The sequence below is a fragment of the Pelodiscus sinensis genome, chromosome 1 (assembly GCF_049634645.1).
Source record: "Pelodiscus sinensis isolate JC-2024 chromosome 1, ASM4963464v1, whole genome shotgun sequence".
NCBI lineage: Eukaryota > Metazoa > Chordata > Testudines > Trionychidae > Pelodiscus > Pelodiscus sinensis.
The window spans coordinates 97,624,318-97,642,094 of NC_134711.1; the positions used below are offsets into that span (position 1 = coordinate 97,624,318).

The 17,777-nt window shown below is 41.5% G+C and overlaps 1 protein-coding gene across 2 annotated transcripts in view; it reads left to right on the top strand.

The window, feature by feature from the left end:
* The window catches only part of ALDH1L2 (aldehyde dehydrogenase 1 family member L2), a 69,792-nt gene that overhangs the window by 30,150 nt on the left and 21,865 nt on the right, over positions 1-17,777 (top strand). For both annotated transcript variants that reach the window (XM_075938571.1, XM_075938579.1), the window contains exons 5-12: positions 1,378-1,479; positions 4,763-4,852; positions 6,646-6,780; positions 8,434-8,559; positions 11,376-11,467; positions 12,875-13,022; positions 15,642-15,761; positions 16,924-17,051. In XM_075938571.1, coding sequence (XP_075794686.1) covers positions 1,378-1,479; positions 4,763-4,852; positions 6,646-6,780; positions 8,434-8,559; positions 11,376-11,467; positions 12,875-13,022; positions 15,642-15,761; positions 16,924-17,051 — 941 coding nt within the window. The remainder of the gene's footprint in view (positions 1-1,377; positions 1,480-4,762; positions 4,853-6,645; positions 6,781-8,433; positions 8,560-11,375; positions 11,468-12,874; positions 13,023-15,641; positions 15,762-16,923; positions 17,052-17,777) is intronic.

Below are 17,777 nucleotides of genomic sequence, written 5' to 3' on the forward strand. Positions count from 1 at the left end.
TGGTTGGTAAGTCTCCTGGCCAGAGCCTACCTCTGGCACTCTAGCCCTTCCCTTCCCCATACCTCTGCTCCCCACTCAACATACCTAAACCCTTTGCCCCCCTCCTGCACCCATATTCCCTCCCAGATCTAGCACCCTAATCCCCTGCCCCAGATCACAATCCCCTTCTACTCTAGGTTACAATCCAAACTCCTGCACCCCAGTCCCCTCCCCTAGGTCATAAACCAAACCACTGGACCCCAGTCCCCTGCCCTAGGTCACAACCACCTCCTTCACCCAAACTTCACCCAGACTCCACCTTACCCCAAGATCCCTTCTGCATCCAACCTCCATCCCAGATGCCGCATCTCCTCCACTATATCAAGAAAGCCTCCTCCACTATATCAAGAACACCTCAACCACTTTCCTAAATCTTGGAGTGTCCCCCCTCCCCCCCAAAAAAAATTATTGCTCACCCCAGGATTAGAAAATAAATTTTGCTCTCTCTGAAGTCAGTGAGCCAAATTAGGCTGGTGGGGTGGGTTCTGGCATTTGCCTGGGATGGGCAGTTTGGTGGGTTCAAACTCCTTTTACTTCAGTGGAGTTACTTCAGTGAATTTGCCCTTTTATTTTAAATTGGACTAATCAGTAGCAAATAGTTTATAGCATCGTAGAAATTTTGCAGGGATTTACATGGGAATTTGCCAAGTAATTGCTGTTTTTGCAAACTATTAAAAACAGGCTAAATGCAGTACAGGCAGTCCCCGGGTTACATGGATCCGACTTACATCAGACCCCTACTTACAAACTGGGTGAGGCAATCCCGCACTAGCTGCTTCCCCCCAGCAGACCAAGGAGACACGAAGCTAGCGCCCCCCACAGCAGACCAGGGAGACGCGGAGCGGCTTTTCTCAGCAGACACCTCAGCTTGAGAATAGAGGACTGAGGGAAGTGAGGTGTGGGAGAATAAAACTGAGCTCTGGAGAAATGTTTGGGTAGAGTTTCCCCTACAATATGTACCAGTTCCGACTTACATACAAATTCAACTTAAGAACAAACCTACAGTCCCTATCTTGTACGTAACCCGGGGACTGCCTGTATATCAGATCATATTCTGCCTTCTGTTAGGTCCCATCTTGCAAGGATTATGAAGTGTTTATTCATGGTGAGTGAATAATCCCATTGATGTGAATGGGCCTGCAGTGAATAAAGTTAGCAAATGCATAAATCTTTGCAGGATCAATCTCTTACACTTCAGAAAACCTGGATTACAACATAAATAAATAGCGAAATCCTACACTGTCCACAGAAATGATTTTTACTGAAGGCAGATTATATGTAAACACAGATAAAATTTGGCCTATTGGAGTAATTAGAACTGCTTTGTTTCCTGTGTAGGTAGAAGCTGTCCAGCTAATTGCTAACGGTAAAGCTCCTCAGATACCCCAGCCTGAAGAAGGAGCAACATATGAAGGGATCCAGAAGAAAGAAAATGCCCAGGTACTGTAGTGTTAACAACACTGTGTTGATAATAACAATGAAGTTACACTTTCTGTTCAATGCACCAAAATATCTCTGGAGTATTAGTACTGTTCCAGTGAAAGTCAGTGAGAATTGTCCTGTTGACTTCAGAATGCGCAGGACCAAACCCTAATTAGTAAGAACAAATTTGGCACAGCTAGAAAGTGCAGAAATATTTTGTCATTCTGACTTGTCCTCTACAAGCTCTAGTTGCAGAAATTATCGCTCCAAAAATAAATTAAGGGGCTAATTGCACTAACTTTATCTGTGTATAGTTAGTTCTAAACACAGTGTCTTTGAAGCCTGTTTAGACAGTAAAGCCTATTTGAAGCCTTTATAAAAATGGTTGAGAAACATGGAGCTAAGAGATTACATACAAGTATTATTAACTTCTTCTCTTTGCTTGAAGCTGCTTTTACAAATGTCTAGCCTCCACTTTGGGGGACAGGGGGGCAGAGAGGGGGAAAGATAAAATTGTTCCTTGTTCCTTAAAAGCAGCTGAAAACAAGAAGAAAAAAGATTAGCTTCCTCACTAGGAACTGCATAGGAGAAGGATGAGAAGTGGTAACAGAAGCAGGTCTTTAAGGCCAGGTGTTGGCAACAAGACCTGCAGCCAGAGAAAGGGCAAGAGAGCCAATGGGAAGGGCATTCCCAGATGAGGGAGAGGGAGGAAGGGAATTGAGAAGAAGGGAAAGGAAAAGGGGATAAGCTGCATTGGGATAAGAGAAGCATTTTCAAAGAAATAGAGGGAGAAACAATAGCTGATGAGAGGAGAAGATGAAATAAAAAGCAATAGTAGACAGTGATTCTCTTTCCTGAAAACCGTGCAAACCCAAGAGCTGTTTGATTGGTTTGTGTTCTTTCCTATCCCAGGATTTGGTTCTGCAAGAGCCAAGAGACTGTTTATAGTCTCTCATGGCCATCACTCATGGAACTTAATCTTCTGTCAATGAGTTTTTGATAGAATACTCTGCACATTAAGGGCCTGCTTCTGTCCCATTTAAGTCATTTGGAGTTTTGCCATTGACTTCTGAGGGAAAACATTCAGACTCAAATTACATAATTTACTATGGGTCTTGTATTTTACAAATAAATATTACAACCATTTTAATGACTAGTGTTCAGCTGGTATTTTAAAATGTGATATTCTATAACGACCCAGTTCATACCCTCCCAAGACTGATGGAAAATGATCCTGTTAACTTTATTAAGCTTTGGATTTGGCTTCTAGGATACTTGAAAACACCTACAGGACTTAAGAGCAAAAGTCTCATTGAAAGTAAATGAGACCTGTATTCCGAAATCACTGGGAGGCATCTAAAAATCTCACCCTCAATTTTTTTCATTAATTAAAAGGAAGAGACTTGTTCCGTGATTCCTCCTCTATATTCACATGGTAGAACGATATTTTTGATATATTTAAGTTATTAATAGCTTAAGATATTTAATCTCTTTGCTCCCAAATATTTGGATTAATTCCACAGAAATGTAATAGAGCCCGAGGCAAAGTTCATTTGCCCTGGCTGCAGCCTTTTATATTTAGCAACATCGTGTCGTATCTAGGATCATCTCTCTGGCATCAATGCCTGTAGAACAACTGCTGTTTCTTAGTATTCTTAATATATCAGACTGCCTGTAAAATGCATTTGGATCAGATCCCTCTTTTTGCCAACCATTTCAAGCGAACTCTTTACCAGAAATAGATTTCATGCTTGGAAAAATTAATTCTCCACCAACAGATAGAGTTTTAAATAAGTAATTGAAATATATATATGATTTGTTTTATATACCTATTTAGCAGGGACCTTACCCAAGGCCACCATGAATTATACAGAGTACTATCAGTGATTCCTCTGTTACTTTTGCTATGACAGTGCAAAGTAACGGTAACAGAAGAGGTAAAAAGCCAGCATAGCAAAGCTTTCAATGTGTAGCCTCTGTAGAAAGTCTTTGTATAAAAAGCTTCCTACTGGCTTTTTATGCCTAAGGAGTTATTGACTGAAGAGACAATTGAAGAGACAAATTGACCTACAGATGGCTTTCCCAAAATGATCCCAGATCTAGAAGAATAAATGGCTTGGGCCACATTCTAGTCCCGAAACACTATCAGCCATCCTGGGCACACCAGCAGAACAAGTTAAAGAAGGATGGCTGAGTCCCATCTTGTTTTGACAACCCGCTGGGGACGATGCATATTAAACCCTGCAGCAATTGCATTGGAAGGGTACTGCTGAGGAGGCCTCCCAGAAAGCTGAGCATTGCTGTTTAACTTAAACATAAATGATGCACGTAAAATTAAAATGAACTACTAAGATCTTTAGAGCCTTTTAATTTTATTTATCTATTACTGTAGGTTGTGACACTTGTTAAATTTGTGTTTTTGGTGCCAACCCTGTTTTCCTCACTCAGACTGAGTTCAATGGGTTCAATGACTCAGTAAGGAGAGCTGGATGAGGCAATTTATTTCTCTGTCATTATCAACTTATAATACAGCTGTAAAATGTGTTCTGAGCTTTAACTAGAGAAACCACCGTATTTCCAGGGCTGTTCTTTAATAATTTTTTTTTAAATTCATGTCATATCCCATTACAGCAGGACACATCATGCATGGTTTGTGTAGGATTACAAGAGTCACAAATGGACTATGCAAAATATTTAATGCAGCCTGACACATGCATGTTTCTTGCATTAAACTGACTCATTCCTTGAATACCTGGCATGAATCCCATGCTGTATTAGTGTTTTACTTAATAAATAGTTGATAACAGATTAATACATTATATGTAATTTCATAAATGGTTAATCAAATGTTATAGAGTCCCATAAGTTGCTTATAACTATAAGTAACTCCTTTCACTGATGATTGTATCCATCTCTAATACATACTGCTTGTGTCTTTAACATGGGTATACTATCTGTCATTTATTAACTCATTCTATTAAGGTTTTATGTATAAATAGTTTATAAAGATCCTTGCATGCTCCATGTGTGATCCTTGTACCTATTACATGAATGAATGTGAAAAGGAAAGCTTGCAAAGAAGCTGTTTTGAGTAAGATTCACAGTGTCCCAGTGTACAACTCCTTACTAGGCATCTGGAGAATGTCAATCTTCCTTTTCTTTAGTAACCAAGACTCCTTTCTGCATTATTAAATAAACAACTGAAAGAGAAAGAAGCAACTTGTAGCTGTAGTTATTGGAAAGAAATGTTATCTTTATAACAAGACAGAAAAGAATCATATCATGCTTTTTGACTGCCTAGATTTCTTGGGATCAACCTGCAGAAGCTTTACATAACTGGATCCGAGGGCATGATAAAGTACCTGGAGCTTGGACAATGATTGATGGACAGGTATGGTCTATGAAATTAAAGTGTTCCCTTACTTTTCACACACTCTTTATTACTTGCTTTAGTCATAAAAGTTACAGATGAAATGTAGCTTCCTTTTGGTGCTCACACAACTCCCATTGATAACAATCAGACTATCAATCAAGTCACTTAATAAAATCTACCAGTCGCCAGAAAAATTACAGCTAAGTCCAAGGCATGATTCCCTTTGATAGGATCAGTTAGTTAAAAGAAAAATAAAAGGATCTGTGTCTGAAAAAGGATTGAGCTCTATTCCAAATCAATTTGCAAAGAGGGAAGAACCAGATAGTGCTACACAGTGTAGGAAATAGGTAGATATTACTCTTCATAATGAGTTACAGGTGTCTCAGGAATACACCAGAGATAATACTGTGAGCTTCTGAAATACAAAATGAAATATAGTTAAAGGATTTGTGCCTTAAATGCTCAAACCATTTACCAGAAAGAAAAGTAAATCACCTTTTATCCCAAAGCTGCTGTTTTTCATTTGATAAAAGGCAATCTGTCCTTGATTAAATAATCCTAGGTTTAAAGTCATATCAAAATAGGAAACTCAAGAGGTCATCTAGCTCAGCCACCAGGAGGCAGGTCTGAAACCACATCACAGTATCTTTCATGGCTGCACTGTAGTTGTTTAGCTACAAAACAGCTCTTGGTAGGCTTTCCCTGTGGTCTGTATTCTAACCCTACAGTCCAGCCCAAGTAAGCAGCAGCGTACAGGTGGGTGCACTGCCCCAGGAACAGGGTAGGAATCAGATTGTGATTCTGATAGTCACAGTCTAGTCCTGGTTCCTCTTTGCCCAGGACTGGGGAAAATCATCTGCACCAGTCTGCTCCAGCTCAAATTGCATCCTTTTTTGCACTAGCTTCCTTGTGCTCATTGGTGCATTTGGATCAGAACCAAAGCTCTGCCCAATCCCTACATTTGCCCTACCACTCCTTACTCACTGGGATAAGAGAGGGAGTGGCAGTGGGTTAGCACCTGCTATCCCGCCCCCACAGGCTGTGGTGAAGTTGGCAGCCTGTCCAGGGGAGTAAGGCTCTTTGTCCCTTGCATAGGTCCACAGCAGTGCTCCCTGTTGAGTCCTTCTAAATAACATTTAAGAGATTCTCTATACTCAATTTAGTCATTGTAATTATTATTTAATATTTATATTACTATATTGTCCAAGGCTCTAATCAGGATCTGTGCCCCACTGTGGTAAGCAGTGTGTATACACTAAGACTGTGCCTACACTTGCACTTTCTCGACACAACTTTTGTCATTCACCAGTGCTTAAACACCTCCGCTGACCGCAAATGCACTTGTGAATGCTGCTTTGTGGGCAGGAGCACTCTCCTCCTGAGAAAGCGAAACTTACTCATTGCGGGTGGAAGTATTTTGTTGTCAAAAATGCCCCAAAAAAGCATTCATACAGGCTGATTTTTAGCAACAGGGCTGCGTTGTCGCTAAAAGCTGTGTAGTGTAGACCCACCCAGATGAATATTATGTTTGCCTCCCAAGGCTTTTGATGTAAGAAGACAAGAAACAAGGGCCTTGACAGATGTTACATTGCTGTTACAGGATTTTCCTGGACTTGCATTTGGACAAAGGTTTGCATTTGCTGGATTGTGAAGCCCCATGGATAATATAATCATACAGTTTTTGCAGTTTACAAGTAAAGGAAACCAAAGGCTTATCCCTCATTAACAACAGGAAAACAGTGCCAGTGTATTTTCAGCATGCTGACAGAGATTTAGAGACTATTTATCTGTTGTTTTTTTTTCTTTTGTAGATGGTTACTTTCTATGGGTCATCATTACTTGATGGGGCAGTGCCTCCTGGACAATCCTTGGAAATAAAAGGCCCCACAAAACCTGGGCTTATAACCAAAAATGGCCTAGTTCTTTTTGGTAATGATGGGAAGATGGTAAGTGTGCAACAAGATAAAGAGTGTAGCTGGAGGGTTGGGGTGAGTAGGTGGGATGAAAATCAGTATGAACTGAGCAACATTAGGAAAAAATGTAAACTGTATGGAAATATCATTCCATTTAAATCCAGATGTAACCTTTGCAAGTGCTGCTGCTAACAGTCTGCAAATCAGCCATGAACACATCCGTCTTATGTTATTGCATAGGGAGAGCTAAATGCTATTCTGTTCTTTATCTTAAGCATTGTCAGGATCCTGGGTAAAAGCAGGCAGGACTAGCAGCCAGAGCTTGGATGCTAGAAATGAAGCCAGGGGTCAAAGCCAGAATTAGAGTCAAGAATCAAGCTGAAAGTTAAGTCAGAGTCATGAGCTAAGCTGAGGTAAGAAACAGAGTCAGGAGTTGGGCTGAGGGTAAATACCACGTATTAGCTCCATGCTAGAGTTCTTGGGCTTGGTTGGGAGTCAGAATCCAAGTCAGAGCTGAGATGAGAACCCGGAGTTGTGTAATGGAGAAGCGGGGCAGTCATGACCCATAGCTAAGGATTCTCATTGTTGCCTGGGACCTTGCTCGTATGTCCCATGGACTTGTAGAGCAGGGGTGGGGAACCTTTTTTAGGTCAGGAGCTGCTGACCCACAGAAAAAATCAGTCGGAGGAGGGGGGCAGCGTGGGCTCCCCAATGCTGGGGGGGAAGGAGCCCTGGGGGCTGAATCCAGGCAAGCTGAGGACCGCATCTGGCCCCTGGGCCTAAGGTCCCCCCCCACACACACTGTAGAGGGACAAGGTACCCATCAGGGATTGCTAAAACCAGTGTCAGACCACTCTAGGTAGAACTTCCCGTGGCATTGAACCTCTGCAGATTATTGCTTACAGCAGTGGTTCTCAAAGTGTGGTCCGGGACCTTCTTGCAGGTGAGCTGTGGGCAATGGGCTTGTCCCCGGCCACAGTGGGGAACCTGTACTGATGCTCCAGCCCCATGGCTCCTCCCATGATGTTGAAGCACCAGCTCTGGCTTCACACTGTGGCAAAGAGAGGGGCAAGCTTTTGGGCTGCATCTGACTTGCGAGAGAAGGAAAAGGCTCTGTACGCTGCCACTCCCTCACCCCTTTCCGCCAGCTGGGGGAATGGCAGTACAGGAAACCGCTCACCTGGAGGTTTTCCCCACTGCTGCCATTGACCAGAATCACTGCCAATGGGAGCAGTGAGTGGCAGTGCCTGGGAGTGGTGGGAGGCATGGAGCTAGATAAGTGCACCCCCATTCCCCTCCCTCCCAGACTGTGCACCATCACTCCTTCTTGCACCCATTTTGTCATCATGGGTAGCTGGCCAGTGGTCCATGGAAAAGTCTGCATTGAGCAGGGTGAGCTGTGGGCCAAAAAGTTTGAGAACCACTGGTTTACAGGGAGTAATCAGATTCCAGATATCATTGGAACCATGTGTGGAGATGGCGATTATCTGGTGGCCTTACAGGTCTGCATTCATGTCCCACTGATCCTAACCGGCCTTTGGCCTATCACCTATCAAAAATACCTTTAGCACAAATTTGTATTTCCTATAAGACACTTATTTCATTATTATTTGAATTAACACATTAGCTTCTCTAGTACATTTTACAGCCTTCTCACCAACTTAAATCATATCCCCTCTTTTTCAGTTGCTGGTGAGAAATCTACAATTTGAGGATGGAAAAATGATCCCTGCATCTAAATACTTTTCAGCTGATGAGATGTCTGTCATAGAACTTACAGAAGAGGAGAAAATTATGGCAGAAGATATCAAGGTAATTCTGTAAACTGGCTTAGCAGGATATTAGTTTGCAGAAAACCATTAAAGATGTCTAGATACAGACATGATATAACTTTTATTTAACATGCAAATTATTTCTTAACAAAATATATGCAAAAGTACAAGAATTAATGTTAAGCCATTGAAATTAATTCAGGTGTGTTTGGACTTCAGGTTAGGTGTTCACAGATGTATGTATGGTCCTAGAAACTTTTTTCATGATCTATAAGTGATTGATTCTGAAGACCAAGTGGAGAAGAATGGTTTTAGATACATGGTTTGATTGAGGTAGACACACTTCAAAGCATAGTCAGAGAACCACCATGACCTCTGCCCCCTCAGTGGGGCCTTCAGTTACCAAACAGATCTGGAGAAGTGAAGGCTGTTTTTTTTCCACAGAAAGATTCATTAGCAAGCTTTGATTCTATTTCTAAAACAGAATAGAAGGGCTTGTCTACGCTGTCCTGCAGTTTGGACTCTGGGGCTGTGAATATCATTGCACAGGGAAGTGGTCTGCTGGACTCCCCTGTGGGGATGCTGCAGGCTCATACTTAAATGTTCCAGCACACTGTGCCTCCCCTCCCCCATTATACTGTTCAGCCACTAAGCGGCAGCCATATGTGGCAGAACATGAGGGCTGCGTCTAGACTGGCATGATTTTGTGCAAATACTTTTAGTGGAAAAGATTTTCTGTTAAAAGTATTTGCGCAAGAGAGTGTCTACACTGGCATTTTAGCCATCGGGCTTTCTTGCGCAAGAAATTAACGTTGATGTCTACACTGGCCCTCTTGCACAAGAATACTTGTGCAAGAGGGCTTATCCCTGAGCGGGAGCATCAGAGTATTTGTGCAAGAACCACTGATTTTGTACATTACAAAGTCACTGTTCTTGCGCAAATACTCGTGGCCAGTGTAGACAGACGGCAAGATTTTGCTCAAAAGCAGCCGCTTTTGCGCAAAATCATGCCAGTCTAGACGCAGCCTAGAGGATCTTTGGCAGAACTTTAAAGGATCTTACAGAAGACACCTTTCTTGTGTATCTTTCTGAGAAGGAAGCCCTGTCGTTAGCCTTTGATTCATGATACGGAGGCCTCTCTGGCTAGTAGCAGACCTCTAATGTGCCACGTACAAGAAGTGCATCACAGTTCCTAGCACTCTTTGGTGGAGTCCTCAGGCAGGACAACATTCATGTGAACAAGAACCCTTTAGTTTGTGCCTGCAGTGTGCACACAGAGGAGTTGAAGCTCAGCACTTGGGTGCGCAATGCTGTTCAGCCTTCTTTAGACTGAACTGTGGGGCTAAGTTGACATAGGCTTAGACTCTGCTTGAGTCTATGAAACAGTATTTCTTAGAGATGTGAACTACCCTGTTTGCTCAGTGGATACTACTTGAAATCTAATTATACCAACTTAAACATTGCTCCCTGGGCAATCACTCGCTGATGCCTGAGCCCTCAGGAGCAGCAGCAGAGCCAGGAGTGCCAGGGAAGAGGCAAACGAGCCTCTCAGGGAGCAGCTCGTGGCAGCTGAGCTCCCAGGGCAGGAGTCAGTTTGAGTGAGCATTGCCAGCTGGCACCAGGTTCTTTTGGGGGAAAGGCAAGAGCTCTGTGCAGCCAGCTCTGCCAGCAGTGTGCCTGGCTGTAGGACAGGGAGCACCCCAGCTCCCTCAGCACAAGGAATCAAGGCTCTAGTAGTTCCCACCAGCTTCCAAACTGCTGGCTTCTGCCAGGAAGCAATGGTTTTCAAACTGTGGGGTATGTCCCTCTAGGGCGCTCTGCACAGTTTGAAACATGTTGCCTCTACTTCCCTGGTGCACATGACCTCATGAACTCTCCCCACATCGGCATTGGGGGACACATATCCCCACATTCCCCCCACGTCACCTCTTCTCCTACCTCCTCCCCCACATACAGAAGTCAAACTATGGCTATGTTTGTAAATAATCACGATTGCGGAGTAGAAGCTGGATGTGTATGGGGGGGTGCACATGAAGAGATAGAAGGGAGAGGGAGGGGAGCTACTGTAGCACAGCAGGGGGATAGCCCAGGTTGGGCATGGGTGTCCCAGCAGTTCTTCAGCCACTGATGCCCTGCATGCCAGTGCCTAGTCCAGGTATCTGTGCACTCTCCTCTACCTCATCAGATAGGGGTAAGATTATGTGCCCTACGCTAGGCTGGGTGTCTGCTGGGAACTGCAGCCACTGGAAGGTGGGAGAAGAAAACTATGTGCTCCTACTTGATTCCCTACACCCAGCCCGATCTACAGCCCCTCCTCTGGGTTCCGCTCTCACCTCTGCCCCCCATGCACACAGTGGTGGAAACATAACCAGGTTCTACCCTCACTTCCATGAGCTCTTGTAGGAGGGGAAATATATATCAACACCTGCAATATTCCCACTGTGGGGAATGCAGCAACTGTCTTCCCTATTCTACTGCCTCTGATTGCAACAAATTAATAGCTCGTACTCATTGACAACTCATAACGCTCGTTACCCAATCAAAACAAACCTGCAAGGCCCTGCCTACTGGTTAACTGCTCAGGCCAAAGGGTCAATCATAATTTCACTTGCCACGCTAAAAAATGTAAACTGGTGTAAATGCAAATTATTACCATGATGGTTATAGCAAAAAAAGCTCATTTGCTTTTCTGTCTTTCTCTTTAAGGATCCCTAGAAGTAACTGATTTTAGAGAAGCTGATGTGTTTAAAAATATATATATGCAAACATACATTAGTGTCCTCGAACTGATGCTTTATGCCATTAGAGGACATATTGTTTGTATTAATGTCTCATTTACTTTCTATATTTTTTTAGTCCATTTGGAAGGGAATTTTGAGTAATGTGGCTGTAATTGAGGATTCTACAGACTTCTTCAAATCTGGAGCATCCTCGATGCATGTTGTCAGGTAACTCATATTTTAAATAATCATGTTTCTAAGCAATAGTGATCATGAGCTTGTTATGGTTCTCACAGTATCTGATTTTCCCTTTCCTTAACCTCTCCCCCCCCCCCCCCGTAAATCAGAAGTCACAAACAATAAAGATTATTATTAAACGATTATTTAAATATATTTTTCACCGCATTAACTATTTCCTTTCCAAAAACCTAATAAGGAATCCCAGTGTAAATGGGAGTCTTCACCTGCCAAAGTCAGTGCAAGACTAGGCCCTGGCCCTACTTTCTCAGGAAATACACTCATTCATTCCAATGACATTGCCTCAGTGGGAGTTTTGCCTGAATAACAAGGGCATGGTTAGCCCCAAAACCAAGGGAGTGTCGTGGGAGATATTTTGGGGGAGTCTACCATAGATCCCTGACAGCGATTTCAAATCTGTGGGCCCAGTTCTGCAGCTGCATGCAGAACTCCCATTGAGGTCATTGTGAATGTGCACAAGGAAGCCTACTACTTCCAAATGCAATGTGGTCATCATACTGTGTCAGGTCACAGCACTGAGCATCGCTTCTTTCTCTAACCCAAATGTTCACAGCCATCACATGATCAGCCCTTGAGAGTTTTACCAAAATTGTCGTTATTAATAATCCACCAAAAGTTACGAGTCACAACTCATAAACTATACTAGATAGCCTGAGTAATGCTTTCATCATGCAACAGGGCTGGGAGCTAGCCCGTCAGCCAGCACTCTGAGCTCTCTGGTACTAATTGGTTTCCCCAGTGAGGTCTGAATGGGGAATAAAATGTAATCTTCTAATCAGACTGGGTGAGCTAATAGATTAGTTAGCCCATCATCTGAGGAGTGATTAAAAAGGCACAGGAATAAAATGCTAGGCTTGAAGAACACGGCTGAATCTGAATCCAGACTTAGAGCTCTGAAGGAAGGGAGATCTTTTCTCCTCTCCAACCCTGTGGACAGGGATGACAATACAAGGGATGCTGCAAATAGTGTTGCTGCACCGAACTGTGAAGGGATTGGGACAGAGATCTGAACTAATCTGTACCGTGTGGATAACTAACTGATTGGAGTTCAAGCAGTTTCTGTGAAGCTAGAAGGAAGGAGCAGAACACACCCCATTACACATGACATATGTCCATCATTTGCCATTTATTCCTAAAATGTTACCTCAGAGTATTTCAAAGCCATTGGGCCAAATTTTGCCCTTAGTAACACTTACACAATTGCACTGTATAATTGAGTGCATCATTTAGCCTAAGGGCTGAAGTATTATGGCACAGCTATAGAGTAACAGAATGCAGACAAAAGAATCCATACAAAACCCAACTCCTCTGAATAATTTACCTATCTGAACAATACTTCATGTCAAATTCAACGTATTATTTTTCTGCAATTTTAAGAATGATTGAAGAGATCAAACAAAAATACAGTGGACTTCAGCTGCAGAATGAAGATGTGTATATGGCCACTAAGTTTGCAGACTTTATTCAGATGGCTGTGAGGAAGCTGAGGGGAGAGGACAAAGAAGAAGAGTTAGTCATAGATTATGTAAGCCTTTTTTGGTTGTATGACATTTTGCACACTTTCTTTTATGGAGTGTTGGTTTCATTCCTATAGTTGTGACTGGGAATGGAGATGAAAATTGGTGAATTCTGTTGTTCATGAAACTAGGAGATCAATAGCAGTGGGTGGATTCACTTCTCTGGAGTGCCTTGCTCATGTATCTCGGTCATCGTTCCCACAGAACATCTGCTTTTCTGAGGAAAACAGCAGCAGACTCTCTAAGAAACCATGGCCTGAGTAGGGGGCGGAAGGGGATGTAGCTGCAGAGATTCTGGGAAGTGCTGCTACCATAGTGCAAACCAAAATGACTGTTAGAATCTAGCCTCTGAAGGCTTCCCAGGATTTGGGAGGTGCACAAGTGGTTTACAGCTCTCAGCCTCACCCCTCCTCTTGCACCGTGCTTCTTCGAGACAGTATTGCCAACCCCAAAAGTTCAAAAATCATGAGTCAGGCTCACTAAAAATCATGAGATTGACTTTAAAATCTTGAGATCATGTAAAAATAGTAGATTTGGTGTTCTTTATTTGCCTTCTGCAGCTACAAGGGCTAGAAACTTACCTTTTCCTTTAAGAAAAAAGGTGGAAATCACCTCATCTCACTTGATTCCAGGAGCTGGGGCTTTAAGGAAAACAGTAATTATCAGGAGACTCATGACCAAATTATGCATGTTGGCAACACTGTAAAGAAAAAAGACATAGCACATAATTACAATTTCATCTGTCTCACTCTCACGATACAAAAACAAGGGGATGTGTAACTTAAATTAAATGGCATCACATTAAAAATTACACCCCAAGTGTGACCAGTCACACCTTAAGCTCCAATATTCAAGGTTCCCCTGTTTCAGGGAATATCATTTCTTTTTAACGGAATACTGTTAAAAAGGGGGGAAATAGAGAGACAGGGTAAGCATACAGATGTGCATCCTCCGGAAAGCACCAGGACTTAAGATAATGCAGTCCCAGGAATACATTCAGATCCATATGTTTGTGATCACTCCTCTCTAAAGGATTGATCCAATAATGTTGTAGTTAGTGGAAAAATTTCCATTGTTGTCAATCAAATGAGATTGGATTTAAAGGCACAAAAATCTTCTGTTCCATTTTGCTTATGATTTGGCTGAAACAACCTGCCTGTTAATTTAGCTGAAAACCCAGAGTTTACTTCAACATAACAGTAGTGAAACGGTATTCAGTAAAACTAAACATGCAAACAATTAAATCTATATCCCTTTGCTTAGGGAATGCTTGTTTATTAGCTGCCTCTAAAACATATTATAAGAACTTATTTCCAGCACACTTTATGCACAACTTGTACATACATCACACAGCAATATTCATGACTAGCTTGTCACCAGTTTTCATATAATACCTTGCATGTCCCTTCTTGGCTAGATATTCTGCCAACAGTGTGTTGGGTGAGCCCTTTGCTAATTGTCATAAAGGAGTTCTTAGGCTATGTCTATACAGCAGTGTTATTTTGGAATAACTGACAATATATTCCAAAATAACAAAGTCTGCATCTACACTACAAGCAGTTATTTCGACATAATGTTGAAATAATTGCAAGCTAGAGGACTTCTTACTCCAACTCTTGTAACCCTCAATAGAAGAGGAGTAAGGGAAGACGGAGAAAGAGTGCTCTACCTCAGACTTCCTGCTGTGTAGGCTGTGCCAAAAGTCAAACTATTTCAACTTAAGCTATGCAATTGACATAGCTCAAGTTGCGTAGCTTATTTCCGTTTTAGCCCTGCTGTGTAGACATGCCCTCAGAGTCACCCATAAGTAGGCCCATTGATGTCAGTTGGATTACAAACATACTTAGTCACACACCTACTTAAATAACTTACAGTATGGAGATGCTAATGGTGATTTTATCCTGAGTATCCACTAGTAATACTATAAAAATTAATTAATCTGTCACATAGTTTATGCCCTTCTTAGAGAAAGTACAATTTCTATTAGTTTTGCTTTAGTGATGAATACTGATAGCTATATGCATCCTGGTACTTTGTCTGAAATGTAGTTATGTATGTTAAAGTTACAAATGATATTAGTTATGTAGTTTTGCATGTTGCAGGTATAGTATTGCCAGGCCCAAATGTTCAGAAGTCATGAATTGGGCTCATCAAAAAAATCATAAAATTAATGTAACAATAGTAATATAAAGTGTTTTGTTTCCCTTCTGCTTTTTGAGTCTTTAGGATGCATTGAGGTCACATTTTGAAGCTTTCTCCATAGACATGAGTGTAGCTCTGCACAGATACAAATGTCTACCTGCAGATGCAGATATCTGCAGATAGAAATTGGTAGCTGCTGATCCACAGGGCTCTACTTCAAGGAGATGCTGTGACCAAAGGAGAGGAGTGTGGTGTTGCTGCTCCCAGGAGCCAGAGCCACATGCCAACAGCTTCTCCCAGCTGTGCTGCTGTATTATCCCCAGCGGGATGTATAGTCCCAAACAGGAGATGCAGCTGGGGCAGTACAGCTGCCCAGCTGAGAGGAGCTGCCAGCACTTAACTCCAGGAGATGGCACTTTAAGAAAAACAACAACAGTCAGGAGAAATGGCAACACTGAGTAATGTTGGGTTTCTTTCACTGTTAGATTTCAAAAAATGTTAACAATATGACTGTGAAGATGCCTTACCAGTGTTTTATAAATGGACAATTTATGAATGCTGAAGATGGAAAAACGTATGACACTATAAACCCGACAGATGGATCAGTAAGTAAATTTTGCATATGATAAATATTCACTTATTTTGAATATTACATATCTGGATAATCTAAAATATTAACAGGATATTGCGAAGATGAAAATCAGGTGGTACATTAAAATTGTTTACTATTTTGTAATCAAAACATGAAATTATTAACATTTCAAGATGACTAAAAGATTATGACATTTTTGAAATCTAATTTACTTTTTAGTTTTTATGTTTTTATTCACTTTTTGCATCTTAGGCCACACAGTGGAAATTGGGATGATTAATTTCACTTTATAATCTATTTCAAGTCAGTTTCACTAGCAGGTTCTCATTCTTAGTGTTGCACTATTTGGTTATTTAGACAGAATAGGGAGGTGATGATTTGTTCTTTTAAAAAGTGTTTCTACTTTTTTTTTTTTTTAAAGTTTCATGGACACATCTCTGTTGATCAGAAGTTTTGTAAAAGCTTATTTTTACAAATCTCACAGTTTAGGCCAAATTGAACCTGAAAGTGTTCTTTTAAATCACATTTAAAAATGACTCCTCAGTATGAAAATAATATGTATTTCAAGAAGTACCAAATCTTGGCTGACTGTTAACTGCAAAGTTATAAATAACAGCCAGAATTCTGATCTCATATATGCCACTGTAAATCAGGAGTAACTGAATTCCACTGAAGTCAGTGGAGCTAGTTGTACTGCTGTTAAAGAGGCTAGATTCAAGTACAGCCACACCTGTTTAGTATTATCTTTACGCATCTCAAGGACAACTACCCGTCTATGATGATACATGTAACAAATATACCATTCTGAAGAAGCCATATCCAGATGATATTCTAGAATTTTTAGGCATTCTATTGCCATACCAGACATTAAGCTTTTCCACTTCCACAGCATCACATCAGTAAGTTCATGTGATAGTTGAATAAATAAAAAAAGGCATGAGAGTGATCTCTGCTATTAGAAGAGTTTGTGGATAGAGAGATCCAGAATTCTGACAGTTCACACACTACTCTGAATTCCACCATCAGTGGTGTCTGAGCTTTTCTGAACCTGGTTGAGCTAGGTATAATAGGTAGCCATGACAATATTAAATGTTTGTATATATTCAATTACAAAAAAGAAAAAAAGAAGCATTGTATGCAACACTGTCAGCTAATACTTAGCTGTCTTGTGACAGATAATAGCCAAGGTATCTTATGCTTCCGTGGCTGATGTTGACAAGGCAGTAGCTGCAGCAAAAGATGCATTTGAAAATGGTGAATGGGCAAGAATGAATGCAAGGGAAAGAGGTATATTAATGTACAGGTATGTAAGGGTTATTGCTGTATTTGCTTAGGTTTCTTAACTTTATTTTATTTCCTCTGAAAACTCTGAATCTGATGGACTTTCCTTGTCTTTGGAATAGAGTGGTGACATTTTGGGGGTGGAGAGGAAGGATGCTAGGAGCTCTGGGATATGGTTACTTTGACCCAGGTCTGTGCATAGGGGATGCCAGAGCCCTCGGTTTGAACACAGGTTAGAAAAGTCTTAATATAGAGTATAAATTTAACATAGACACTCAAGCCCAAAGTTTCTTAACTCAGGCCAGTTGACTTGAGTCCCATTAAGCTTGGGCTCACATTGCAGTTTAGATATCTCCGGGTGCATTCACTTCAGGTCTTGGGGTCTTTTCCCCTTACCTGTTTTAGGATAGAATCTTGGAATTTCTCCACTTTAGACTGGAATCCAGGCACGTAGCTTTCTGCAAACCAGCTGTTTATCATCCTGCAGCTCTGCATTTTGGACACCTGTGTTTCTTCCTTTCAGGAATCTGTGTTCTATGAAACTGACCTTCTTAATACAGAGTATTTTTACTCTGCAGTTGGAACAAACAATTAGAGAAAGAGGAATTAAAAACAATAAACAGACAACATATCTATGACATCTGATCTAATTTTATGCTTCATATAGCTATAGGCTTTCTTCTTAAGTTGCAAGTACAGAAGAAAACTGAGGATGTAGCCACACTACAGTTGCCTGTAGTGCCATAGC